Raw genomic sequence first — 26,993 nt, forward strand, 5'->3', positions numbered from 1 at the left:
TATAATATACACAAACTGTTTCGGACGGGAAGTATGCGGACGCCTTAATATGAGCCCACCATTGAACGATGGGACTCTCACGAACAAGTACAAGTCGGTTGTTTTGCTCTAGGACGCCCACAAACCCCACAAGACTTGTCTGAAGGTAGCCAGGGACCATTTAAAAAAATTCATGGAAGTACTGTACATGGAAGTATACTGTACATGGAAGTATGCTGTATATGGAAGTATGCTGTATATGGAAGTATGCTGTGTATGGAATTACTTCAGTGACAAAAAAATGGTTAAATATGTGTAATTATTTTTTTAAATAATTGTATGATCTTAAATCTCTCAGATATAGGAAAGACACTTCAAAACATACTTCCTTTTAATTTTTTGGGACTATTTTGCCATGTTTGAATATGTTATTCAATGCGTTTCTATGGGCTAATAGCAGTAAGGCCAAATTCAATGTTTCATCAAATAATTTTTTACATATTTTGGGGGGATGCTTAAAGGGGTATAAATGAACCTTGGCATGATGATCTTAAAACAATGACACACGTTAGCTTAGTAGAAACCCAACCCCGGGTTTAGTACTGAAAAAACATGAAATGTCATTGATACAACAATATTTTTATTTGGAGAGTTTGAGTTTTATGAGACTCATGAGTGCTTTTACATAAAAAGGAATTAGTGATAATCAATGACTGTCGTTTCAAATTCTTTTCAGATGAATTACCCAACAATCCACCCCTATCACCACTCACTCACTGACTCAGTTCCTCACTCACTTATTCACTCACTCACCCAGTGACACACCCCACCCACAACCTGTGCGGGCGTCCTCCTCTATCCGTGCCTCTAAACAACCCATCGCCAGTCATTCATGTCAAACTGTGAAGGATCATTTGGGGAACAGCCTTTTTATTAATAAAATTTGAACTGTGGGTTAGTTTCTCTTTATTTCAGTGTCACCAAGGTGAACACCATGTTAAAAATAAAAAGCGACATTTTGTTAAAAGGAATATCATAATGAAGACAATTAAAACAAATAATATGAACTGCCATTAATGACCTCACAGCATTCTTATCAAACTCTCCCTCCAGGACTAAAATACAAAGAAAAATGGGCCAGGGTAAACAACAACTAAAACTGTGTAGTTATATCCACACTTTAGATAGACACTTCCCATAGATTTGGATTTGGTTTGAAGGGGGGATTGTCTCAAGTTTTTCCCTGTAGAGGAGCATCACGGCAATGCAGCGACAATAAATCTATTGAGGAGGAGAGTGAGAGCCTTGAAGACTCTACCTAGTGCACTGAGAATAGGGGCTCTGTCTGGACATTTTTTGGGGGTGTCGTGAAGTGCAAACCGTTATATCTCTGACCCTCCCTGTTCTAACTAACTTCATTTACCACCCTGGCAAATTAGCAGTGGTAAACTACACCTGAATACATAGCTGGGGTTTGTCCCGCCCTGTAAGTATACTAACATAGTTATTTTTCATTACAGTACAGTATAGAGCAAATAGTATCAATATAATTTTCATAATCTTTTTTCATATTGCACCATCAGAGTATGCGACACAGAGAAAGATCAACAGAGACTCCATTTCCTAATCAAAACGAGATATGTGCAAACATGACTACGGACTTTATTAACCAAATCAATTCTTCCCTGTAATATCCACAAATAAAAGTGATTTCTCTTTTTATATATATATATTTATAGTAATAAGAATAATAAATCTTCACATTTGATCATTTCATAGTGTGACAAAAATGGTCAACTGGGCTGTCCAGTCGTGATCATAATCCTCTTAATCGTCTTTAATTGGTCAGTACCCATGCATCCATCGGAAATAGATTTTTTTCTTCAAAAAAGTAATAATTTGAGAGCAGCTGACAAGTTTGGACTGGTGTCGATTGCTTCCATCTTAGATTTCTCCAGAGTTTCATTCAGTGTTTTAGAGGAAGTTTCCATAGAAAAAAATGACAAGCTCCAAATTATCATCTCATACTCTGGGAAAAATTTGTCCAGGTTCTAATTCAAATAGTGTAGTAATGGTAATAATTGATCAATTGTAATCAATAATTAATAATCATTCATAGTTGAGAACTAACAACAAATAATCACTGATTAATAATTAATGATTAACAATAATAATCAAGAATAAATAATGTTCCCTCATAACAAAATTATTTTGTCAAGCTCTGCGTGGAGTCATTTCAGATGAATGAATTTACTCACAAGTTTTTTAAAAAACAAAGAAAGAAAGCTCCAAAAATAAATAAAAGAAGATTAGTAAAAGGTACCCCTTAAGAAGAAAGGGGACATTATATACAGGACTGTGTGGTGAGAGTCAGTTTACTGCACTTGTAAGTGTAATAAGTCCAGTGTTAGTGTGAATTTTAGTCTGGCCCCATGCCACTGATGTTATACCAGCGTGTAGGACTTTGCGTAGGGGTTGTTGGTCTGTTTGAGGTGTCCTCGTGAGTCCAGCAGGGACTCTTGGGAGGTGCTAAGCTTGGCGGCCTGGGCCAGCTCTGAGCCCTCTCTGTGAGGCAGGGTGGCTGCTGAGCCGGGTTGCCACTGGGCCACTGGGTCCCTGCTGCTGGCCCTGTTGCTGGCTTGGGGGGCCTCCGTGGGAGTTGGGGGAGCCATGCGTGATGGCCGTTTCAGGGAGCGACTCTTCTGGGGCTCCAAGCAGGCCTGGCCCATGGCCCCCTCCCCCCCGGCGCCACCCCTCCCTCCAGTGCCCGAGCACGACATGCCGCGGTTCAGCAGGAAGTCCATGCGCAGGTAAGGAGGCAGGTGCACTAGCTCGCCCCCTAAAGGACAAAGGAAGGAAAGAGAGGGGAGTTAGTTATGATACATTGTGTTTTATGGACAACAACCCCATAGAATACACATATGGCCAGTGGAAATATGGAAAAATCTCAGTTCAAAACACTTCAGTAAAGAAAAATGACTACCCCTGGGGGAAAGGTTAGGTGAGATACAAGCTCATCACATCTTCCACACCAACCCACAAAACTAGGGTAGTTTATATGCCAAAGTCATCCATAGACTCTGACAGACTATTAAAGTATACTACTTTGTCTGGTTATTGAGGTAATATGCCAAAGAATGTTCTTCATCTGAATTTGGCCTTGACCAACATGAAATGAAATGGCAATATTTTACAATGTCATTAAACCCCCCCAGATTCCATTATACTTATTAGGTTAATGGAGGGAGAAGGAGACTTGCTTTTCTATAACATAAATAAGTAATATTATAGATTTAAGACTCCAGTGCTGCTCATTACAAATGTATCTGAGTAAAGTCTACAGAGTTTAATCAAATATAACTATAATGAACCAAAACTATATAGAATGAATAAGATGAAGACTTCAACAAAAAGACTGATTTCATGAGGTGAAGTGGCCTCAAACAGATTTAGGTGGTTCAATGTTCAAGCTTGGTCATCCTGCAATGGTGTTTTGTCAATAGAATACGCTTCATTAATACATTACCTTAATTAATACATGAATCTATTGAAATCACTGTCTGCAAAACTCCACATTTGTTGCTGCAAGTAGCATTACTAGGGTTGCAAAATTCTGGGAACTTTCAATAAAACCCCTGGTTTTCCAGAAATCCTTGATGGAATATTCCAGGTTTCATGTTTTATTCCCTGCTGATTCTAGGAATCCTCCATCCGGGATTTCGGGAAAACCAGGGAATTTATTGAAAGTTCCCAGAATTGTGCAACCCTAAGCATTACTAGACCATTATCTTCAGAACAATTAAATTGATATATCAGCAGTAAATATTTACGAACCCCTAACCCTGGGATATGATCTGGTTTGCCTAACATTTACGAGGGAGAGGGAAATGGCCCTGAATTGATACGTTTGGTCTGACTGACCAGCGTTGTGTTTTAAATGCATATTACAGAGTTTGTTCGTTTTCATTGGCATATGAAGAACATAATAGCTTGAAATGTTAAGACACAGAGTTATTCAATTAAGCTACAGTTACGCATACAGGTAACAGATCATAGACTAACCCCACAGTCTATATATGAAGAAAGTATGTATCAGATCTCAAAGTGAACGTTAGGGTTAGGATTAGCGTTAGTGCTTGGGGGGGCCCTCAAACCAAAGCATTACAGGCATGGCAACAGAGCTCAGAGTTAGCTACAGCAGAGTTAGCTATGTGTCTACGTGGCCTCACCCGGTCTATGAGCTTTGGGTGCGGCCATGTTCATGACTCGGCTGACATCCTGAGGCTTGGGCGGGGAGGCAGTGAACCTGCAGATGCCTGACTCGGAGGGTGTGCTGGACGTCAGGCTGTCTGTGTAGTCATTGGTGCCTGCTGTCATCTGCTCCGACGACGTATCCGAGATGAAGCACTCTGTGATGGTAAACTTGGCGTGCCGCAGCTGCTCCTCCATCTTGGCGTGCTCGTAGGCCCGCGCCAGCTCCTCGTAGGTGGACGAGGCACTCTCTGTGGACACCATGCTGCTCCGTGCCCGGTCTATACCAGGGGTTAGGGTTAGATGCCATGTTAGTAGAGCAGTTAGGGGCTAACGCTAGCATTAGCATTGTTATAAACGGTTGGCATGGTTGAATGTTCTATAGTAGGCCGATTTGTTTTTATTAAAGAGGTGAGAGGTGTTGTTATGGTTAAGGGTGATGTTACAGACATTCTTATATGGGGACTGTTATAGCAGTTGTTGCAGACTTGTCTCATCTTCAGGTGCGTTGTTACCTGTGTCCTGAGATGGGCTGACGCTGTAGCTGTCACTCTCCTTGTCCACAGAGCCGGCCACCCGTGGCGTGGGCAATCTCCAGTCAGTGCTCAGGGTGTGGGCTGAGACTGGCGGGTGGGGTCGGTTCAGGGTCCACTGGCTAGCGTAGCGGTTGCGTGCGGCAGGGCCTGCTTTGGCTGTGCGGCGGGCTGTGGGATCTGACACGGAAAGATACAGAAAATGACATCACAGTCACACACCAGGGTGTTATGTCACATAGCAAGGGGTCATCTTGAGTACTGCAATGCTCTGCTTTTTTAAGCTGACTGTGAGTGTTTTTAAGGGTGGCAGTAAGTGTGTATCTGGCAATAGCAATGACGGATGGACACCCAATCCTCACATAAACCAACAAAAAGAAAACGCCCACCATCACAATATCTCACCTGGAGTTCATCTCAGGATGTCCACACAAATACATAGAGCTTACAATAACAGTGAGAAAAAGGTTTGATTGGGTTGACTGCAGTCCTCCACAAATACGTACATTTTTGATTGGATGCAATACACATACTGTACATAATCATTCATGTTTAGAATTGAAAAAAATACAACAGCAATAATCACTGTGTTGAAAGTAAATGCTTATCAGTGTGAACAACATCAGTGGAGATGGTAGGGGCTGTGCTCCTAATGCTTCTGATGACTCTCTTGAGGACTGGAGCTGAATCAAACCAGTCTGTTGTCTGGAATCAAGTCTAGCTGAATAAATTCCAGCTGTATGAATGCAATCCTGATTTTACTTATTAATTCTAGCTCCACCGCTAGTAAAGTAAAGAGGATGTCCGTACTGGACTTACTGGTTCCTGGCCTAGCATCAGATACATCCACTAGAGGTCCGGTGGCCTGGGACAGGGACTGGTAGTGGACGGTGTGGGTAACCGTAGATGACTTCTGTTTCTGAGACTCCCCAAAGTCATTGTCAGTCAGCAGCACTGTGGACCTGTCGTCTGAAATAGAGAGAATCATTTCACAAACACGGTCACCACAGCACGATGAGAATCGCCACAGTAGGTACTACTACCACATAGAAGGCCACAGATATGCGATACTCACATATTGTTATCCAATGTTACACAAGTTTCCCACTCGTATTTCCTACTTGGAAGCTCATTATGAGTTTTGACATGTCCGGGAGCTTTCTGGGAGTTTCAGTCCAAAGTTTCAGATAATTCAGAGAACACATGAAAGCAGCATAATGTATGAGTGTCCACTCACCGACTGTCTCCATGGTGTCTCTCTCCTCTATGAGCAGCTGGGCTCGGGGGATGTCGATGTGCATTCTAAGGGTCTGCTGCTGCTTGTTGATGGTGTCTGCAGGTCGTGTGTTTTTACTGGGGAACACAGGAAACAACATACACTGGTCAATAAGGACCTCATCACACTGCATCAGATATTCAGAAACGGGTGATTCTAATATGATTCTATAGATACAGTATTGAATGTTTTTTTCTTCCATTAATGCATTAGACAATAGTAACTGTCTATAAAGTTATATGTCAAACTGCTCATGCTTACCTCATCAGCATCTCTGCCAAACTTTTCGCATCTACAGAGCAAACAAGAACAAAAATCACATTACATACAGATGATACTCACACTATACTTGACAATAGTTACCGAAATTTGACAGAAATCTAACCAATCAGGCGTTGCCCTGTTGCTGCTGTGACCTCTCACCTCTGAGCCTCTTCAGTCTCTGTTCCCTCCTCCTCCTCCTGAGGACTAGAAGCAGGACGAAGACCAGCACGATTCCCACCAGCACACAGGAGATGATGGTCACCATCTTCAGACCCTCGTTACTGGATGTACTGTCCACACTCACCGTTGGAGCCTTCACCAGTGGAGCAATGGTACCTTGAGACAGGTCATAGAGATGTCATTAGCTGACATAAACTATGACATGTGTTATGACAGCATTATGTAGGTTGAGACACAACACCCTCAGCGGGGCTGGGTAAATGAGGTTTTCAGGGGAATTGGAAGAGAGCCTGTAATGAGACTTCCGCTTTGGTGACATTTCATCTTAATTCCTCCTCTATATTTAGTGGATTGGTTGAATAGTCCAGAAGAGAAACTCCCTGACAGTTTTCTTTCTTGTCAGGACCAGAATGTGGGGCATCCCGCTCAGGCGTTTCTTTTATGCCTGCTACGTTAGGTTACTTGTACAATAACTAGAAGGTTGTCAAGTGTCGCAATCAGACCTGGTAGACGAGAGAATGACTGCAAAAAATAATCCAAACAAGAACACATATTAAGCCTATTCAGCAGTGGAGGCTGGTGTGAGGAACTATAGGAGGACAAGATCCTTTTAATGGCTGGTAGTGGTTTCCATATGTTTGATGTATTTAATACCATTCCCATAATTCCATTCCAGCCATTACAATGAGCCAGTCCTCCTATAGCTCCTCCCACGAGCCTCCTCTGCTATGCAGTGTCTGTCGATGAATAGTAAATACTAAACGAGCTTTGTGTTAATGTTTAAAACATGGATCAAGCACCTGGCACAAGGTAACAGTGCCTCTACATCTTGCATCCCAATCTTAATGTATTTTCCATCAAACCCACCCAATCTGCTCCAACAAGCTGCTGCAGCACTGCGCTAGCTGCAATCAGCACCTGACCTTCTGCCAAACTGGCAGTAATGCCCACTTGACAGAAGATCAACTCAACCTTCTTAGCTGAAAACAAAGCTATTTTTTTCCCCTTTTACACTTCCTGGATGGCTGGGGGGTTAGATGGATGTGGGGGGGACAAATAGACTAGAGTCTAGTGAAGGTGTGTGTGTGTGTGTGTGTGTGTGTGTGTGTGTGTGTGTGTGTGTGTGTGTGTGTGTGTGTGTGTGTGTGTGTGTGTGTGTGTGTGTGTGTGTGAAATCGCCACGGCCACTGGAGTCAGCAGAACATCTATTCGAGGTACTTTACTGCCCCATTCATCAGTTAGGCCTAGAGCCTTTTAAAGTCCGGACCAGGGAAGACTAACATGAGACAGCCACTTTAATGGCAGGGAGGAGAGAAGAGCTCCAAGGACCAGTAAATAGCTAAATATGAGGTAATTTCCTTCTCCTTTAAGGCAGGTATAGGACATACTGTAAATTAATGTTTTTGATGGAAACTCAGGCGGTTGTGACACAATTTTCAAGGAATGGTTAGGTAAATGACTTTTAAACTACAGTTCTTCATTCTTTATTCAGATATCCTGAATAAGTCACTATAAGCGTGTATAGACAAGTGAACTCACTGCCATCGTAGCTCAGAGTGGAAAACTTGACCCTCTTCTCTGCTGACCCGGCGCTGTTGAACACCTTCATCTGCAGTTCGTACCAGGTGGCCTCGGCCAGGTCATACAGGATGTAGCTCTTGGTCAGAGAGGTGCGCTGGGCCGTGGTCCACGTGGGAGACTCCACCGAACGGTACTCTAACGTGAAGGACGTGATTGGACAGCCGCCGTTGTTCCAGCCAATCAGGTTGAGCCTGACACGCGTGGCATTGATACTGGTGAAGAGCTCCTGTTCTTTAGAGTACTGGGGTTCTGTTGGGGAGTGAGGAGAGAGGAGTCAGACCACACAAACACTTCAATGAGAGGTCTTTCCATAAGAATGAGTTTTCCATTATTAACTGAGTAAAAGCAATGGGGTCACTATTTAATAAAACACATATGTAAAAGGATGTCACCATCTCCCTACCTTTCCCATGAGTCTTAGCCTCGATGATCTCACTGATGCGCCCTGGCCCCACAGCATTCTGGGCAGTCAGGGTGAACTTGTACCAGGTGCCACACTTCAGGTTCTCCAGTCGATAGGAACGCTCACTAGGGCTGATGGCAAAGTTGCCCCACTTCTCACTGTTGTCCTCTGAGTATTGCAGGATGTAGCCTGATGTGTGAGAGATTGGTTAGGATGTTACAGTGTTGCCTGCTATTTAATAAAGCCAGTACGCTGTTGTCCAAGGGAAAACAAAAATCTCCTTTAATAGTTAGTGTTGCTGCTAGCTGCGTTGGTGTCTGACCTCGTATGGAGCTGCCTCCGTTGTCTCCTGGTATCCAGGACAGAGTGATGGAAGTGGTGGTCGTCTTGGTAACGGTGAGACGAGGCTGGTCCGGGGGAACTAGAAGTAAAAATATGGATTTTATTTAAGTCCTTCTAACTCATGATGATATCCTTTCACTTCACTACCTATGATGAATACATGTCTATTTAGTATTGTTATGAACTGACCTGAAGACTGGTGAACTGGATTGTTCCACCACACACTAACTGACTTACCTTGAACCTGCAGGTTGAGGATGATTTTATCTGGCCCAAAACTGTTGCTAGCCACACAGGTGTAGTTCCCAGAATCCTCAGCTTTCACTGTGCGGATGACCAGGCTGCCGTTGCCCTGAACAATGCGTCTACTGTCAATCACAGCAGGGGCGGGGCTTCCATTCCTGAATCACAAATGTACGAAAGACAGTCAGACAATGAACTACAGTGAGATACTCTACAGAGGAAATATTTGAAAAGTATTGGATAATGTTACAATACTTTTATGTGTATAGGAATATGCGGCACATGTCAACAACCATGATTTTTGACATTCTGCTGATAAGTGTGAAAGGATACTGAAAACACACAAGGTCTTCATTGAAAATTGGCATTCCAAAGAGCCACTGTTTTTTCACTGGTATTTAGTGTGCGTTAAAAGTGACTCAAAACATGGTCTGTACTAAGTTCTACTGTCTGTCCTACATGCAGCATGATGTGTTGTACTCTGTACTCACGTCTCCTTGAGCCACTTGACCGTGGGGGCTGGGTCGCCCACCGCCTTACAGGGCAACACAATGTCCCTCATCCAGGGGGTGGTCACTGTGCCGTTGAATGTCAGGATCTGAGCTGGAGCTGCACACAAACACACCACAACCGGGTCAAATACTTTGGCTGACTTGATTTAGTTTTCCTGGTACAACAGACCCAAAGGTGGAAATCGATCCCAAATACTTTCAAGGGAAGCTCTATAAAAGCAGTGTAAACTGTTAATTCTTTATCCAACTTTATTGAATTCCCCACCTCTTCGTCTACACCTGCACCCCTTAAGACAGCCCATCTCTGTGCTTAGACAGATATAAAGTGGTCTGTTTGCAGAGGTGGAAAAAGTATTCAAATGTCATACTTGAGTGAAATTAAAGATACTTTCATGTAAAATGACTCAAGTAAAAGTAACCCAGTAAAATACTACTTGAGGAAAAGTCTAAAAGTATCAGATTTTAAATGGATTTTAAGTACAGTGGTGGAAAAAGTACTCAATTGTCATACTTGAGTAAAAGTATAAAGTACAAGTAAATGCTATACCTCAAATTCCTTATATTTAGCAAACCAGACGGCACAATTTCCTTTTTTAGAACTTTTTTTGACAGCCAGGGGCAACTCCAACACAATTTACAAAGGAAGAATTTATGTTTAGTGAGTCCACCAGATCAGAGGCAGTAGGGCAGTAGGGATGACCAGAGACATGTGTGAATTTGACCCTTTTCCTGTAAGCATTCAAATTGTAACTAGTACTTTTGGGTGTCAGGGAAAATGTATGGAGTAAAAAGTACATCATTTTCTTTAGGAATGGAGTGAAGTAAAAGTAAAACTAGTCAAAAATATACATATTAAAGTAAAGTACAGATACCCCCAGAAAACGACTTAAGTAGTATTTTAAAATATTTTAACTTAAGTACTTTACACCACTGTCTGTTTGGGACGAGGATGGTCAGGCAGCAGATTGATTTCTAAAACGCATCAGGTTGGAAACCACATGTATCACCTTGCCTGTAAGGATGAGAATGTCCAGATAATGGACCACTACACTGCCTACCACTGCTCACCATCAGCTTATCAGTTCTCACCAAGCAGCACAGTGCAGACAGCTTATCAGTTCTCACCAAGCAGCACCATGCTGACAGCTTATCAGTTCTCACCAAGCAGCACCGTGCTGACAGCTTATCAGTTCTCACCAAGCAGCACCGTGCAGACAGCTTATCAGTTCTCACCAAGCAGCACCGTGCTGACAGCTTATCAGTTCTCACCAAGCAGCACCGTGCAGACAGCTTATCAGTTCTCACCAAGCAGCACCGTGCTGACAGCTTATCAGTTCTCACAAAGCAGCACCGTGCAGACAGCTTATCAGTTCTCACCAAGCAGCACCATGCTGACAGCTTATCAGTTCTCACCAAGCAGGACCGTGCAGAAAGCTTATCAGTTCTCACCAAGCAACACAGTGCTGACAGCTTATCAGTTCTCACCAAGCAGCACCGTGCAGACAGCTTATCAGTTCTCACCAAGCAGCACCATGTTGACAGCTTATCAGTTCTCACCAAGCAGCACAGTGCTGACAGCTTATCAGTTCTCACCAAGCAGCACAGTGCTGACAGCTTATCAGTTCTCACCAAACAGCACAGTGCTGGCAGCTGTTCAGTGCTCACCAAGCAGCACAGTGCTGACAGCTGTTCAGTTCTCACCAAGCAGCACAGTGCTGACAGCTGTTCAGTTCTCACCAAGCAGCACAGTGCTGACAGCGTATCAGTTCTCATCCAAGCAGCACCATGCTGACAGCTTATCTGTTCTCACCAAGCAGCACCGTGCTGACAGCTTATCAGTTCTCACCAAGCAGCACCGTGCTGACAGCTTATCAGTTCTCACCAAGCAGCACAGTGCTGACAGCTTAACAGTTCTCACCAAGCAGCACAGTGCTGACAGCTTAACAGTTCTCACCAAGCAGCACAGTGCTGACAGCTTAACAGTTCTCACCAAGTAGAACAGTGCTGACAGCTTATCAGTTCTCATTAAGCAGCACAGTGCTGACAGTTGATCAGTTCTCATTAAGCAGCAGAGTGCTGACAGTTTATCAGTTCTCATTAAGCAGCACAGTGCTGACAGCTTATCAGTTCTCATTAAGCAGCACAGTGCTGACAGTTTATCAGTTTTCATTAAGCAGCACAGTGCTGACAGCTTATCAGTTCTCATTAAGCAGCACCATGCTGACAGCTTATCAGTTCTCACCAAGCAGCACCATGCTGACAGCTTATCAGTTCTCGTTAGGCAGTACAGTGCTGTCAGTTTATCAGTTCTCATTAAGCAGCACAGTGCTGACAGCTTATCAGTTCTCATTAAGCAGCACAGTGCTGACAGCTTATCAGTTCTCATTAAGCAGCACAGTGCTGTCAGTTTATCAGTTCTCACCAAGCAGCACAGTGCTGACAGTTTATCAGTTCTCATTAAGCAGCACAGTGCTGTCAGTTTATCAGTTCTCATTAAGCAGCACAGTGCTGAGAGTTTATCAGTTCTCATTAAGCAGCACAGTGCTGACAGCTTATCAGTTCTCATTAAGCAGCACAGTGCTGACAGCTTATCAGTTCTCATTAAGCAGCACAGTGCTGACAGCTCATCAGTTCTCACCAAGCAGCACAGTGCTGACAGCTCATCAGTTCTCATCAAGCAGCACAGTGCTTACAGCTTATCAGTTCTCACCAAGCAGCACAATGCTGACAGCATATCAGTTCTCACCAAGCAGCACAGTGCTGACAGCTTATCAGTTCTCACCAAGCAGCACAGTGCTGACAGCTGTTCAGTTCTCACCAAGCAGCAGAGTGCTGACAGCTGTTCAGTTCTCACCAAGCAGCACAGTGCTGACAGCTGTTCAGTTCTCACCAAGCAGCACAGTCCTGGCAGCTGTTCAATTCTCACCAAACAGCACAGTGCTGGCAGCTGTTCAGTTCTCACCAAGCAGCACAGTGCTGACAGCTGTTCAGTTCTCACCAAGCAGCACAGTGCTGACAGCTGTTCAGTTCTCACCAAGCAGCACAGTGCTGACAGCGATCAGTTCAGTTCTCAGCTTCAGCAAGTGCTGCAGCACCATGCTGACAGCTTATCAGTTCGCACCAAGCAGCACCGTGCTGACAGCTTAACAGTTCTCATTAAGCAGCACAGTGCTGACAGCTTATCAGTTCTCATTAAGCAGCACAGTGCTGACAGCTTATCAGTTCTCACCAAGCAGCACAGCGCTAACAGCTAAACAGTTCTCACCAAGCAGCACAGTGCTGACAGCTTAACAGTTCTCACCAAGCAGCACAGGGCTGACAGCTTATCAGTTCTCACCAAGCAGCACCATGCTGACAGCTTATCAGTTCTCGTTAGGCAGTACAGTGCTGTCAGTTTATCAGTTCTCGTTAGGCAGTACAGTGCTGACAGTTTATCAGTTCTCATTAAGCAGCACAGTGCTGACAGTTTATCAGTTCTCATTAAGCAGCACAGTGCTGACAGCTTATCAGTTCTCATTAAGCAGCACAGTGCTGTCAGTTTATCAGTTCTCACCAAGCAGCACAGTGCTGACAGTTTATCAGTTCTCATTAAGCAGCACAGTGCTGTCAGTTTATCAGTTCTCATTAAGCAGCACAGTGCTGAGAGTTTATCAGTTCTCATTAAGCAGCACAGTGCTGACAGCTTATCAGTTCTCATTAAGCAGCACAGTGCTGACAGCTTATCAGTTCTCATTAAGCAGCACAGTGCTGACAGCTCATCAGTTCTCACCAAGCAGCACAGTGCTGACAGCTCATCAGTTCTCACCAAGCAGCACAGTGCTGACAGCTCATCAGTTCTCATCAAGCAGCACAGTGCTGACAGCTTATCAGTTCTCACCAAGCAGCACAATGCTGACAGCATATCAGTTCTCACCAAGCAGCACAGTGCTGACAGCTTATCAGTTCTCACCAAGCAGCACAGTGCTGACAGCTGTTCAGTTCTCACCAAGCAGCACAGTGCTGACAGCTGTTCAGTTCTCACCAAGCAGCACAGTGCTGACAGCTGTTCAGTTCTCACCAAGCAGCACAGTCCTGGCAGCTGTTCAATTCTCACCAAACAGCACAGTGCTGGCAGCTGTTCAGTTCTCACCAAGCAGCACAGTGCTGACAGCTGTTCAGTTCTCACCAAGCAGCACAGTGCTGACAGCTGTTCAGTTCTCACCAAGCAGTACAGTGCTGACAGCGTATCAGTTCTCATCCAAGCAGCACCATGCTGACAGCTTATCAGTTCTCACCAAGCAGCACCGTGCTGACAGCTTATCAGTTCTCACCAAGCAGCACAGTGCTGACAGCTTAACAGTTCTCATTAAGCAGCACAGTGCTGACAGCTTATCAGTTCTCATTAAGCAGCACAGTGCTGACAGCTTATCAGTTCTCACCAAGCAGCACAGCGCTAACAGCTAAACAGTTCTCACCAAGCAGCACAGTGCTGACAGCTTAACAGTTCTCACCAAGCAGCACAGGGCTGACAGCTTATCAGTTCTCACCAAGCAGCACCATGCTGACAGCTTATCAGTTCTCGTTAGGCAGTACAGTGCTGACAGTTTATCAGTTCTCATTAAGCAGCACAGTGCTGACAGTTTATCAGTTCTCATTAAGCAGCACAGTGCTGACAGCTTATCAGTTCTCATTAAGCAGCACAGTGCTGTCAGTTTATCAGTTCTCACCAAGCAGCACAGTGCTGACAGTTTATCAGTTCTCATTAAGCAGCACAGTGCTGTCAGTTTATCAGTTCTCATTAAGCAGCACAGTGCTGAGAGTTTATCAGTTCTCATAAAGCAGCACAGTGCTGACAGCTTATCAGTTCTCATTAAGCAGCACAGTGCTGACAGCTTATCAGTTCTCATTAAGCAGCACAGTGCTGACAGCTTATAAATTATCATTAAGCAGCACAGTGCTGACAGCTCATCAGTTCTCACCAAGCAGCACAGTGCTGACAGCTCATCAGTTCTCATCAAGCAGCACAGTGCTGACAGCTTATCAGTTCTCACCAAGCAGCACAATGCTGACAGCATATCAGTTCTCACCAAGAAGCACAGTGCTGACAGCTTTTCAGTTATCACCAAGCAGCACAGTGCTGACAGCTGTTCAGTTCTCACCAAGCAGCACAGTGCTGACAGCTGTTCAGTTCTCACCAAGCAGCACAGTGCTGACAGCTGTTCAGTTCTCACCAAGCAGCACAGTGCTGGCAGCTGTTCAGTTCTCACCAAACAGCACAGTGTTGACAGCTGTTCAGTTCTCATCCAAGCAGCACCATGCTGACAGCTTATCAGTTCTCACCAAGCAGCACCGTGCTGACAGCTTATCAGTTCTCATTAAGCAGCACAGTGCTGACAGCTTATAAATTATCATTAAGCAGCACAGTGCTGACAGCTTATCAGTTCTCATTAAGCAGCACAGTGCTGTCAGTTTATCAGTTCTCACCAAGCAGCACAGTGCTGACAGTTTATCAGTTCTCATTAAGCAGCACAGTGCTGTCAGTTTATCAGTTCTCATTAAGCAGCACAGTGCTGAGAGTTTATCAGTTCTCATTAAGCAGCACAGTGCTGACAGCTTATCAGTTCTCATTAAGCAGCACAGTGCTGACAGCTTATCAGTTCTCATTAAGCAGCACAGTGCTGACAGCTCATCAGTTCTCACCAAGCAGCACAGTGCTGACAGCTCATCAGTTCTCACCAAGCAGCACAGTGCTGACAGCTCATCAGTTCTCATCAAGCAGCACAGTGCTGACAGCTTATCAATTCTCACCAAGCAGCACAATGCTGACAGCATATCAGTTCTCACCAAGCAGCACAGTGCTGACAGCTTATCAGTTCTCACCAAGCAGCACAGTGCTGACAGCTGTTCAGTTCTCACCAAGCAGCACAGTGCTGACAGCTGTTCAGTTCTCACCAAGCAGCACAGTGCTGACAGCTGTTCAGTTCTCACCAAGCAGCACAGTGCTGACAGCTGTTCAGTTCTCACCAAGCAGTACAGTGCTGACAGCGTATCAGTTCTCATCCAAGCAGCACCATGCTGACAGCTTATCAGTTCTCACCAAGCAGCACCGTGCTGACAGCTTATCAGTTCTCACCAAGCAGCACAGTGCTGACAGCTTAACAGTTCTCATTAAGCAGCACAGTGCTGACAGCTTATCAGTTCTCATTAAGCAGCACAGTGCTGACAGCTTATCAGTTCTCACCAAGCAGCACAATGCTGACAGCTTATCAGTTCTCACCAAGCAGCACCATGCTGACAGCTTATCAGTTCTCGTTAGGCAGTACAGTGCTGACAGTTTATCAGTTCTCATTAAGCAGCACAGTGCTGACAGCTGTTCAGTTCTCACCAAGCAGCACAGTGCTGACAGCTGTTCAGTTCTCACCAAGCAGCACAGTGCTGACAGCTGTTCAGTTCTCACCAAGCAGCACAGTGCTGGCAGCTGTTCAGTTCTCACCAAACAGCACAGTGTTGACAGCTGTTCAGTTCTCATCCAAGCAGCACCATGCTGACAGCTTATCAGTTCTCACCAAGCAGCACCGTGCTGACAGCTTATCAGTTCTCATTAAGCAGCACAGTGCTGACAGCTTATAAATTATCATTAAGCAGCACAGTGCTGACAGCTGTTCAGTTCTCACCAAGCAGCACAGTGCTGACAGCTCATCAGTTCTCATCAAGCAGCACAGTGCTGACAGCTTATCAGTTCTCACCAAGCAGCACAATGCTGACAGCATATCAGTTCGCACCAAGCAGCACAGTGCTGACAGCTTATCAGTTCTCACCAAGAAGCACAGTGCTGACAGCTTTTCAGTTCTCACCAAGCAGCACAGTCCTGACAGCTGTTCAGTTCTCACCAAGCAGCACAGTGCTGACAGCTGTTCAGTTCTCACCAAGCAACACAGTGCTGACAGCTGTTCAGTTCTCACCAAGCAGCACAGTGCTGGCAGCTGTTCAGTTCTCACCAAACAGCACAGTGCTGGCAGCTGTTCAGTTCTCACCAAGTAGCACAGTGCTGACAGCTGTTCAGTTCTCACCAAGCAGCACAGTGCTGACAGCTGTTCAGTTCTCACCAAGCAGCACAGTGCTGACAGCGTATCAGTTCTCATCCAAGCAGCACCATGCTGACAGCTTATCAGTTCTCACCAAGCAGCACCGTGCTGACAGCTTATCAGTTCTCATTAAGCAGCACAGTGCTGACAGCTTATCAGTTCTCATTAAGCAGCACAGTGCTGACAGCTTATCAGTTCTCACCAAGCAGCACAGTGCTGACAGCTTATCAGTTCTCACCAAGCAGCACAGCGCTAACAGCTAAACAGTTCTCACCAAGCAGCACAGTGCTGACAGCTTAACAGTTCTCACCAAGCAGCACCGTGCTGACAGCTTAACAGTTCTCATTAAGCAGCACAGTGCTGACAGCTTAACAGTTCTCATTAAGCAGCACAGTGCTGACAGCTTATCAGTTCTCATTAAGCAGCACAGTGCTGACAGCTTAACAGTTCTCACCAAGCAGCACACGGCTGACAGCTTATCAGTTCTCACCAAGCAGCACCATGCTGACAGCTTATCAGTTCTCGTTAGGCAGTACAGTGCTGTCAGTTTATCAGTTCTCATTAAGCAGCACAGTGCTGACAGTTTATCAGTTCTCATTAAGCAGCACAGTGCTGACAGCTTATCAGTTCTCATTAAGCAGCACAGTGCTGTCAGTTTATCAGTTCTCACCAAGCAGCACAGTGCTGACAGTTTATCAGTTCTCATTAAGCAGCACAGTGCTGTCAGTTTATCAGTTCTCATTAAGCAGCACAGTGCTGAGAGTTTATCAGTTCTCATTAAGCAGCACAGTGCTGACAGCTTATCAGTTGTCATTAAGCAGCACAGTGCTGACAGCTTATCAGTTCTCATTAAGCAGCACAGTGCTGACAGCTTATAAATTATCATTAAGCAGCACAGTGCTGACAGCTTATCAGTTCTCACCAAGCAGCACCATGCTGACAGCTTATCAGTTCTCACCAAGCAGCACAGTGCTGACAGCTTAACAGTTCTCATTAAGCAGCACAGTGCTGACAGCTTAACAGTTCTCACCAAGCAGCACAGTGCTGACAGCTTAACAGTTCTCACCAAGTAGAACAGTGCTGACAGCTTATCAGTTCTCACCAAGCAGCACCATGCTGACAGCTTATCAGTTCTCATTAAGCAGCACAGTGCTGACAGTTGATCAGTTCTCATTAAGCAGCACAGTGCTGACAGCTTATCAGTTCTCATTAAGCAGCACAGTGCTGACAGCTTATCAGTTCTCACCAAGCAGCACAGCGCTAACAGCTAAACAGTTCTCACCAAGCAGCACCATGCTGACAGCTTATCAGTTCTCGTTAGGCAGCACAGTGCTGTCAGTTTATCAGTTCTCATTAAGCAGCACAGTGCTGTCAGTTTATCAGTTCTCATTAAGCAGCACAGTGCTGTCAGTTTATCAGTTCTCATTAAGCAGCACAGTGCTGTCAGTTTATCAGTTCTCATTAAGCAGCACAGTGCTGTCAGTTTATCAGTTCTCATTAAGCAGCACAGTGCTGTCAGTTTATCAGTTCTCATTAAGCAGCACAGTGCTGTCAGTTTATCAGTTCTCATTAAGCAGCACAGTGCTGTCAGTTTATCAGTTCTCATTAAGCAGCACAGTGCTGACAGCTTATCAGTTCTCATTCAGCAGCACAGTGCTGACAGCTTATAAATTCTCATTAAGCAGCACAGTGCTGACAGTTTATCAGTTCTCATTAAGCAGCACAGTGCTGACAGTTTATCAGTTCTCATTAAGCAGCACAGTGCTGCTAGCTTATCAGTTCTCATTACGCAGCACAGTGCTGACCGGGTGAAATAGTAGACTTATTTAATTCAGTTTGATGAGCTCGTTTCAACTACATTCACATCCTGAGATGGGGGTGGGGATAGTATGGTCTCCTCTTTTTACTTATATTATCTAAATTCGTCCTGATGAAACTCTTCCAACTTTCGTCAATCTGAATAAGCTCTAAGTTAGGCAACTCATAGGCAGAGTTTCTCAGGGTTGTGCCCCTTTAAATGTTCTGATCAAGGCTTTGACACAGTGAAAATGAGCTGATGTCTTTTGTGTCTTTTAAAAACATTCAGAGACTGAGACACCTCATCTTACCATCTGTTTCAGGATAATGAGAAGGGAAACCATAAGCTCCACCTACCCTCGGCCTGGGGTTTGACGGTGATGATGTCGCTGGCGTTGCCACGGCCGGCTGCGGTGACGGCCACAACCCAGATGCTGTACTGGCGGCTCCTGCTCAGGTTGGGGATACGGTAGAAGAAGACGTCTGGCGCTGCTTCAAACTCACTGCTCACCTGTAGGAGGGGAGAGACCGACATGAAGTTAGCAGAGAGATACAGGACTTACTCCAAATGTCTGTGCCAAGGTATCAATTATTAGAGTTGAACATTGATGTCACAGCCCTGACAATTTTAGATAGAGGGTTTATAAGCCATCATCAGTCTCCCTGTAGCTTTGTGCACCATGCAGGCTTCTTATCTAGTCTAGCCCTTGAATCTGGTGCCTCCCTCTCCTCCAATTATGCCAGGTCTCTTAAATCTACTGTATGTCCATCACTGACATGCCTTTATCCCTGTACTCTGAAACCCAGTACTCTGTGCCCTCCTTACCGTGGGGTGTGGGTTAGAGCAGAAGACTGTGTATTTCCTGATGATGCCGTTGAGTTTGAGAGGAGGGAGCCACGACACAAACACCACCGAGTTAGACGCCGCCACTGCCTTCACCCCAGCCGGAGGACCAGGAACTGGTGAGGGAAAACAGTAAAATAGGGAAATATACATTATTACCCTTATCCTTGTTTTGTATATCATCTAAGGAAACCAATCTGTATTTAAGTTTTGTCAAAATCAGTCATTCCAGTAACCGTGCCTGAACGTCTGATGCTACAGGGCGATCTGCAATATGCAGGAGCTGCAATTTTTCAGCTACTTATGTGAGTCTTCTGCACCAACTCAACAAAAATTGATATAATTTCACACCAAATTCAAACAGAAGTTCTGTCATAATTATTTCTACTTTTCAAAACGCTCTTACATAATGCAAGAGGGGATATGCAAATCTAGGCACGGTTTACCTATCACAGTTGACCCCTGACCTCTAGTATGATGCAGTTCCCCCTACACAGTGATCTAAGGTCAGTTTAGCATCTTCCCCCTAATAGTTAAGGTTAGAATTTAGAGAGCGCAAGCTGATCCTAGAACAGTGCCTGAAGACTTCTTGTCTACTGGTGTGCGTACCGTCCTCCTTGGTGCGGGTGAAGATCTGCTCGCTGCGCACTCCGTCCCCGGCCCGGGTGAAGGTCAGCACCTGGATGCTGTAGTTGGTGTACTTCTCCAGACCATCCAGCTCCAGAGACGGCTTAGAGGTGGTCACGTTACGGATCTCCCCCAGCTCTGAGATAGGAGAAGAAGAGGAAGGGATAGAGGGCAATGAGAGGAAATAACGGTCGGAATAAGGCAGAAAGAGATGTAGGGAGCAAGGAAAAGAGACAGGGAAGAAGGGAGGGAGAAAAACAATGATGTCAAATGCAGAATTACTGTAAATGTCAACTAACTTAGATGAAAAGTTGCTTGGTAAATACAGGTAAATACAAAACATTAAGAACACCTGCTCTTTCCATGACAAACTGATCAGGTGAATCCAGGTGAAAGCTATGATCCCTTATTGATGTCACTTGTTAAATCCATTTCAATCAGTGATTTTTAAGCATTGAGACAATTGAGACATGGATTGGGTATGTGTGCCATTCAGAGGGTGAATGGGCAAGACAAAATATCCAAGTGCCTTTGAATGGGGTGCCAGGCGCACTGGTTTGTGTCAAGAACTGTAACGCTGCAGGGTTTTTCACACTCAACAGTTTCCTGTGTGTAGTAGCAGTAATGGTCCACCTTCTAAAGGACATACAGCCAACTTGACTCAAATATGGGAAGCATTGGGTTCAACATGTGCCAGCATCCAGGTGGAATGCTTTCGACACCTTGTAGAGTCCATGCCCTGAGGAATTGGGGCTGTTCTGAGGGCAAAAGAGGGTGCAACTAAATATTAGGAAGGTGTTCCTAATGTTTTGTACACTCAGTGAACGCTTGTATAGTATAACACATACAGTACCAGTCAGAAGTTTGGACACACCTACTCATTGCAGGGTTTGTATTTGTTTTCTTTTACTATTTTCTACATTGTAGAATAATAGTGAAGACATCAGAACTATGAAATAACACATATGGAATCATGTAGTAAGCAAAAAAGTGTTAAAATGAGCAATATATATTTTAGATTCTTGAAAGTAGCCACCCTTTGCCTTGATGACAGCTTTGCACACTCTTGGCATTCTATCAAACAGCTTCACCTGGAATGCTTTTCCAACAGTCTTGAAGGAGTTCCCACATATGCTGAGCACTTGTTGGCTGCTTTTCCTTCACTCTGCGGTCCAACTCATTCCAAACAATCTCAATTGGGTTGAGGTCGGGTGATTGTGGAGACCAGGTCATCTGATGCAGCACTCAATCACTCTCTTCTTGGTCAAATAGCCCTTACACAGCCTGGAGGTGTGTTTTGGGTCATTGTCCTGTTGAAAAACAAATGATAGTCCCACTAAGCGCAAACCAGATGGGATGGCGCATCACTGCAGAATGCTGTGGTAGCCATTCTGGTTAAGTGTGCCTTGAATTCGAAATAAATCACAGACAGTGTCACCAACAAATCACCCCCACACCCTCACACCTCCTCCTTCATGCTTCACGGTGGGAACCACACATGCAGAGATCCTCCGTTCACTTACTCCGCGCCTCACAAAGACACGGTGATTGGAACCAAAAGTCTCAAATTTGGACTCATCTAATGTCCAATGCTCGTGTTTCTTGGCCCAAGCAGCTCTCTTCTTCATATTGGTGTCCTTTAGTAGTGGTTTCTTTACAGCAATTCAACCATGAAGGCCTGATTCACGCAGTCTCCTCTGAACAGTTGATGTTGAGATGTGTCTGTTACTTTTATTTATTTGGGCTGCAATTTCTGAGGCTGGTAACTCTAATGAACTTATCCTCTGCAGCAGAGGTGTGTCTTCCTGAGAGCCAGTTTCATCATAGTGCTGGATGGTTTTTGAAATGTTCTAGATTGACTGATCTTCATGTCATACAGTAATGATATACTGTAACTTCTCTTTGTTTATTTGAGATGTTCTTGCAATAATATGGACTTGGTCTTTTACCAAATAGGGTTAACTTCTGTATACCAACCCTACCTTGTCACAACACAACTGATTGGCTCAAACGCATTAAGATGGAAAGAGATTTCACAAATGTACTTTTAACAAGGCCATTGTTAATTGAAATGCATTCCAGGTGACTACCACATGAAGATGGTTGAGAGAATGCCAAGAGTGTGCAAAGCTGTCATCAAGGCAATGTCACTATTATTCTACAATGTAGAAAATAGTAAAAGAAGACAAACCCTGGGATGAGTAGGTGTGTCCAAACTTTTGACTGGTACTGTACATAAAAGAATATGTCCAAGGTTGTCATAGCAGTGATAGCACAGCCTTGCATCAAAACATGGACACAAATACAGGATTAAAAAGCCCTGTTCTGGTGTGTCTGACCTTGACGCTGATGATGCTTCTCTAAGTGTTGAATAATGGATGTCTCTCCCTCTCTCTATTTCTCTATCTTCCCCTCCTCTACTGCAGTCTGGATTAGAGCCACAGTCTGTTAATGCTCAATCCTCCCTGTTAGTACACTTCCTTCTTATCCCTCTCTTTCAAACACGAACTGTCCCAAAGCAGCCATAGCATATGAAGAGCTCTGGAATCTACTAATATATGGCTCTATAACTCCATCTATAGTTGTGTTGTGGGCTAATCAGAACAGTTCTCTGAGATATAAAACTCATAGATTTATGAGTCATAATAGTGTGATTTGGAAACGTGCAGTAAAATATACGTTGTATACTACAATAGCTGTGATCAATTAATTCTGACTCACTGTACTGTAGGTACTGTGCATTCGGTAAGTATTCTGACAATTTCCCCTTTTCCACATTTTGTTAGATTACACACTTATTCTAAAATGGATTAAATAAAACACTTTCCTCATCAATCTACACACAATACCTCATAATGACAAAGAAAAAACAGGTTTTTAGACATTTTTGCAAATGTATTACAAATAAAAATCAGAAATACCTTATTTACATAAGTATTAATTTGCTATGAGACTCGAAATTGAGCTTCATTTGCTATGAGATTCGAAATTGAGCTCAGGTGCATCCTGTTTCCATTGATCATCCTTGAGATGTTTCTACCACTTGATTGGAGTCCATCTGTGGTAAATTCAATGGATTAGGCATGATTTGGAAAGGCACACACTTGTCTATATAAGGTCAAAAACCAAGCCATGAGGTCAAAGGAATTGTCCGTAGAACTCTAAGACAGGATTGCGTCGAGGCACAAATCTGGGGAAGGGTACCAAAATATTTCAGCAGCATTGAAGGTCGCCAAGGACACAGTGGCATCCATCATTCTTAAATGGAAGACATTTGAAACCACCAACCCTGAGCAATCTGGGGAGAAGGGCCTTGGTCAGGGAGGTGACCAAGAACCTGATGTTCACTCTGACAGAGCTCCAGAGTTCCTCTGTAGAGATGGGAGAACCAGAAAAACAACCATACCTGCAGCACTCCACCAACCAGGCCTTTATGGTAGAGTGGCCAGACAGAAGCCACTCCTCAGTAAAAGGCACATGACAACACCACTTGAAGTTTGTCAAAAGGCAACTAAAGGACTCTCAGACCATGAGAAATAAAAATTCTCTGGTCTGATGAAACCAAGATTGAACTCTTTGGCCTGAATGACAAGCGTCACATCTGGAGGAAACCTGGCACCATCCCTACGGTGAAGCATGGTGGTGCCAGCATCATTGTGTGGGGATGTTTTTCAGTGGCAGGGACTGGGAGACTAGTCCGGATGAAAGATGAACAGAACAAAGTACAGAGAGATCCTTGATGAAAACCTGCTCTAGAGCGCTCAGGACCTCAGACTGGTGTAAGGTTCACCTTCCAACAGGACAATGACCCTAAACACACAGCCAAGACTACGCAGGAGTGGCTTCGGGACACTCAATCGAACATCTCTGGAGAGACCTGAAAATAGCTGTGCAGCGACACTCCCCATCCAACCTGACAGCTTGAGAGGATCTGCAGAGAAGAATGGGAGGAACTCCCCAAATACAACAAAGTATTGAGTAAAGGGTCTGAATACTTATGTAAATGTGATATTTCCATTATTATTATTTTTTGACATTTTAAAACCTTTGTAAAAACCTGTTTTTGCTTTCTTTGTCATTATGGGGTGTTGTGTATAGATTGATGAGGCGAAAAAACGATTTAATCCATTTTAGAATAAGGTTGTAATGTAACAAAATCTGGAAAAAGTCAAGGGGTCTCAATACTTTCCGAATGCACAGAATATGAAATCCATAAAATGGCTGATAAATATACACCATTGATGGGTGCTGAGTTTGATTACTGCAGTGACAGGCTGGTGCCAAATGTTTAGAGCAGTGTTGATGGATAAGACACAGTTGCTCCACCATCTTAGAAAAGGGGCCTATAGCCCCCTCTGCTGGTGCATGAGGTAAACAACCAATGATACTTTCCCAACAAAAACATTTATATTGCTCACACTTAAAATATATGAAGAACACAACAGGCCCTGGCTGAGGGTTTAGACAAGTGTCTTTGACAATAAATACATCAATATGATTTCTATCACACATATCACACATTCTTAGTATATTTTCAGTGTATATATGGATTGCATTTGGATTACTGATACAGTGATATTTTGGTTGTTCATTTAATTCCTTCTGACATTTCTTAATTTCTTAATTTTAGATGTTAGATTATTTGTATACTAGCTATACATTTTACTGCACTATTAGGAGCTAGTAACACAAGCATTTTGCTGCACCCACTATAACATCTGCTAAAAACTGTCTACGCGACCAATACACTTTGATTTGATTTGACATAATGAGTGACATCTTTCATTTAAAGGAATAAGATATGTATTCATATGAATTGTTGTCAATGTTACATAAGATATCAATATATACATAATAGATGTAATACATGGCAATAGGGTAGCCTAGTGGTTAGAGTGTTGGACTAGTAACTGAAAGGTTGCAAGTTCAAATCCCTGAGCTGACAAGGTGCAAATCTGTCATTCTGCCCCTGAACAGGCAGTTAACCCACTGTTCCTAGGCCGTCATTGAAAATAAGAATTTGTTCTTAACTGACTTGCCTTGTTAAATAATAATACATAAAAAAATGACTGTAGTATTGTTGGGAGTGTGTCCCAATATGACATGCAAACTAGATTGAGTGTTGCTTTTCAATTGGTGCATCCAGGGGCCATCAGAGGGGATGTGATATGAGAGGAGTCAGAAGCCATCACTCTGATGTCTCTCCAGCATGTGGCGACTGCATGCCATGCCAGGCTGTCTGACTTGGACTAGAAAGCCTAGGTCACTGCTAATATGTCTCATTCACCCACTTGAATTATCATGCATAGGTAATCATGTTGATACTGTATACATTCTATGTGTCTTGGAGGTTACGGACTAGGGCAGATACAGTCTAACATCTACATACTTCTCTCTCTTTGTGAAACGGCTAGCTAGTTAGCGGTGGTGCGCGCTAAATAGCGTTTCAATCGGTGACGTCACTTGCTCTGAGACCTTGAAGTAGTGGTTCCCCTTGCTCTGCAAGGGCCGCGGCTTTTGTGTAACGATGCTTCGATGGTGACTGTTGACGTGTGCAGAGCGTCCCTGGTTCGCGCCCAGGTCGGGGCGAGGGGACGGGCGTAAAGTCTATACTGTTACATTGATGAGGCGGACTGCAATAGCATCGAATAGTCCCCGCGATATGCAACTGTTCAGGGAAGTCAGGAACCAATACACGCAGTCAGTCAGGAAAGCAAAGGCCAGCTTTTTCAAGCAGAAATTTGCATCCTGTAGCTCCAACTACAAAAAAAGTTCTGGGACACTGTAAAGTCCATGGAGAACAAGAGCACCTCCTCCCAGCTGCCCACTGCACTGAGGCTAGGTAACACGTCACCACCGATAAATCCATGATAATCGAAAACTTCAACAAGCATTTCTCAACGGCTGGCCATGCCTTCCTCCTGGCTACTCCAACCTCGTCCAACAGCTCCACCCCCTCCCCGCAGCTACTCGCCCAAGCCTCCCCAGCTTCTCCTTTCCCCAAATCCAGATAGCAGATGTTCTGAAAGAGCTGCAAAACCTGGACCCGTACAAATCAGCTGGGCTTGACAATCTGGACCCTCTATTTCTGAAACTATCCGCCGCCATTGTCGCAACCCCTATTACCAGCCTGTTCAACCTCCCCAAGGACTGGAAAGCTGCCGCGGTCATCCCCCTCTTCAAAGGGGGAGACACCCTAGACCCAAACTGTTACCATCCTGCCCTGTCTATCTAAGGTCTTGAAAGCCAAGTCAACAAACAGATCACTGACCATCTCGAATCCCACCGTACCTTCTCCGCTGTGCAATCTGGTTTCCGAGCCGGTCACGGGTGCACCTCAGCCACGCTCAAGGTACTAAACAATATCATAACCGCCAACGATAAAAGACAGTACTGTGCAGCCGTCTTCATCAACCTGGCCAAGGCTTTCGACTCTGTCAATCACCATATTCTTATCGGCAGACTCAGTAGCCTCGGTTTTTCTAATGACTGCCTTGCCTGGTTCTCCAACTACTTGGCAGACAGAGTTCAGTGTGTCAAATCGGAGGGCATGTTGTCCGTTCCTCTGGCAGTCTCTATGGGGGTGCCACAGGGTTCAATTCTCGGGCTGACTCTTTTCTCTGTATACAGTGGGGGAATAAAGTATTTAGTCAGCCACCGATTGTGCAAGTTCTCCCACTTAAAAAGATGACAGAGGCCTGTAATTTTCATCATAGGTACACTTCAACTATGACAGACAAAATGAGAAAAGAAATCCAGAAAATCACATTATAGGATTTTTAATGAATTTATTTGCAAATTATGGTGGAAAAAAAGTATTTGGTCAATAACAAAAGTTTCTCAATACTTTGTTATATACCAATTGTTGGCAATGACAGATGTAACGGTTTTCTTTAGGTGAAGTAGAGGCGGACCAAAATGCAGCGTGGTTGTTATTCATTGTACTTTAATTAAGAAACTGTACACGAATAAACTAACAAAACAACAAACGTGCGAAAACCCAAAACAGTCCTATCTGGTGCAAAACACAGAGACAGGAACAATCACCCACAAACACACAGTGAAACCCAGGCTACCTAAGTATGATTCTCAATCAG

General features: G+C 44.3%; 1 protein-coding gene across 1 annotated transcript in view; it reads right to left on the bottom strand.

Annotated features, from left to right (window-relative positions):
* Nucleotides 1-306: 306 nt before the first annotated feature.
* Nucleotides 307-26,993, bottom strand: part of LOC115135869 (cell adhesion molecule DSCAM-like) — a 134,245-nt gene continuing 107,558 nt past the window's right edge. The window contains exons 17-31 of the mRNA XM_029671022.2: nucleotides 19,879-20,034; nucleotides 19,252-19,385; nucleotides 18,783-18,936; nucleotides 9,544-9,661; nucleotides 9,047-9,210; nucleotides 8,790-8,888; nucleotides 8,468-8,656; nucleotides 8,023-8,313; nucleotides 6,463-6,639; nucleotides 6,301-6,331; nucleotides 6,001-6,116; nucleotides 5,583-5,732; nucleotides 4,746-4,943; nucleotides 4,209-4,511; nucleotides 307-2,818 (exon numbers count right to left, since the gene is read on the bottom strand). Coding sequence (XP_029526882.2) covers nucleotides 2,424-2,818; nucleotides 4,209-4,511; nucleotides 4,746-4,943; nucleotides 5,583-5,732; nucleotides 6,001-6,116; nucleotides 6,301-6,331; nucleotides 6,463-6,639; nucleotides 8,023-8,313; nucleotides 8,468-8,656; nucleotides 8,790-8,888; nucleotides 9,047-9,210; nucleotides 9,544-9,661; nucleotides 18,783-18,936; nucleotides 19,252-19,385; nucleotides 19,879-20,034 — 2,675 coding nt within the window. The 3' untranslated portion in view covers nucleotides 307-2,423. The remainder of the gene's footprint in view (nucleotides 2,819-4,208; nucleotides 4,512-4,745; nucleotides 4,944-5,582; nucleotides 5,733-6,000; nucleotides 6,117-6,300; nucleotides 6,332-6,462; nucleotides 6,640-8,022; nucleotides 8,314-8,467; nucleotides 8,657-8,789; nucleotides 8,889-9,046; nucleotides 9,211-9,543; nucleotides 9,662-18,782; nucleotides 18,937-19,251; nucleotides 19,386-19,878; nucleotides 20,035-26,993) is intronic.

Source organism: Oncorhynchus nerka, linkage group LG10 (genome assembly GCF_034236695.1).
Source record: "Oncorhynchus nerka isolate Pitt River linkage group LG10, Oner_Uvic_2.0, whole genome shotgun sequence".
Taxonomy (NCBI): Eukaryota; Metazoa; Chordata; class Actinopteri; order Salmoniformes; family Salmonidae; genus Oncorhynchus; species Oncorhynchus nerka.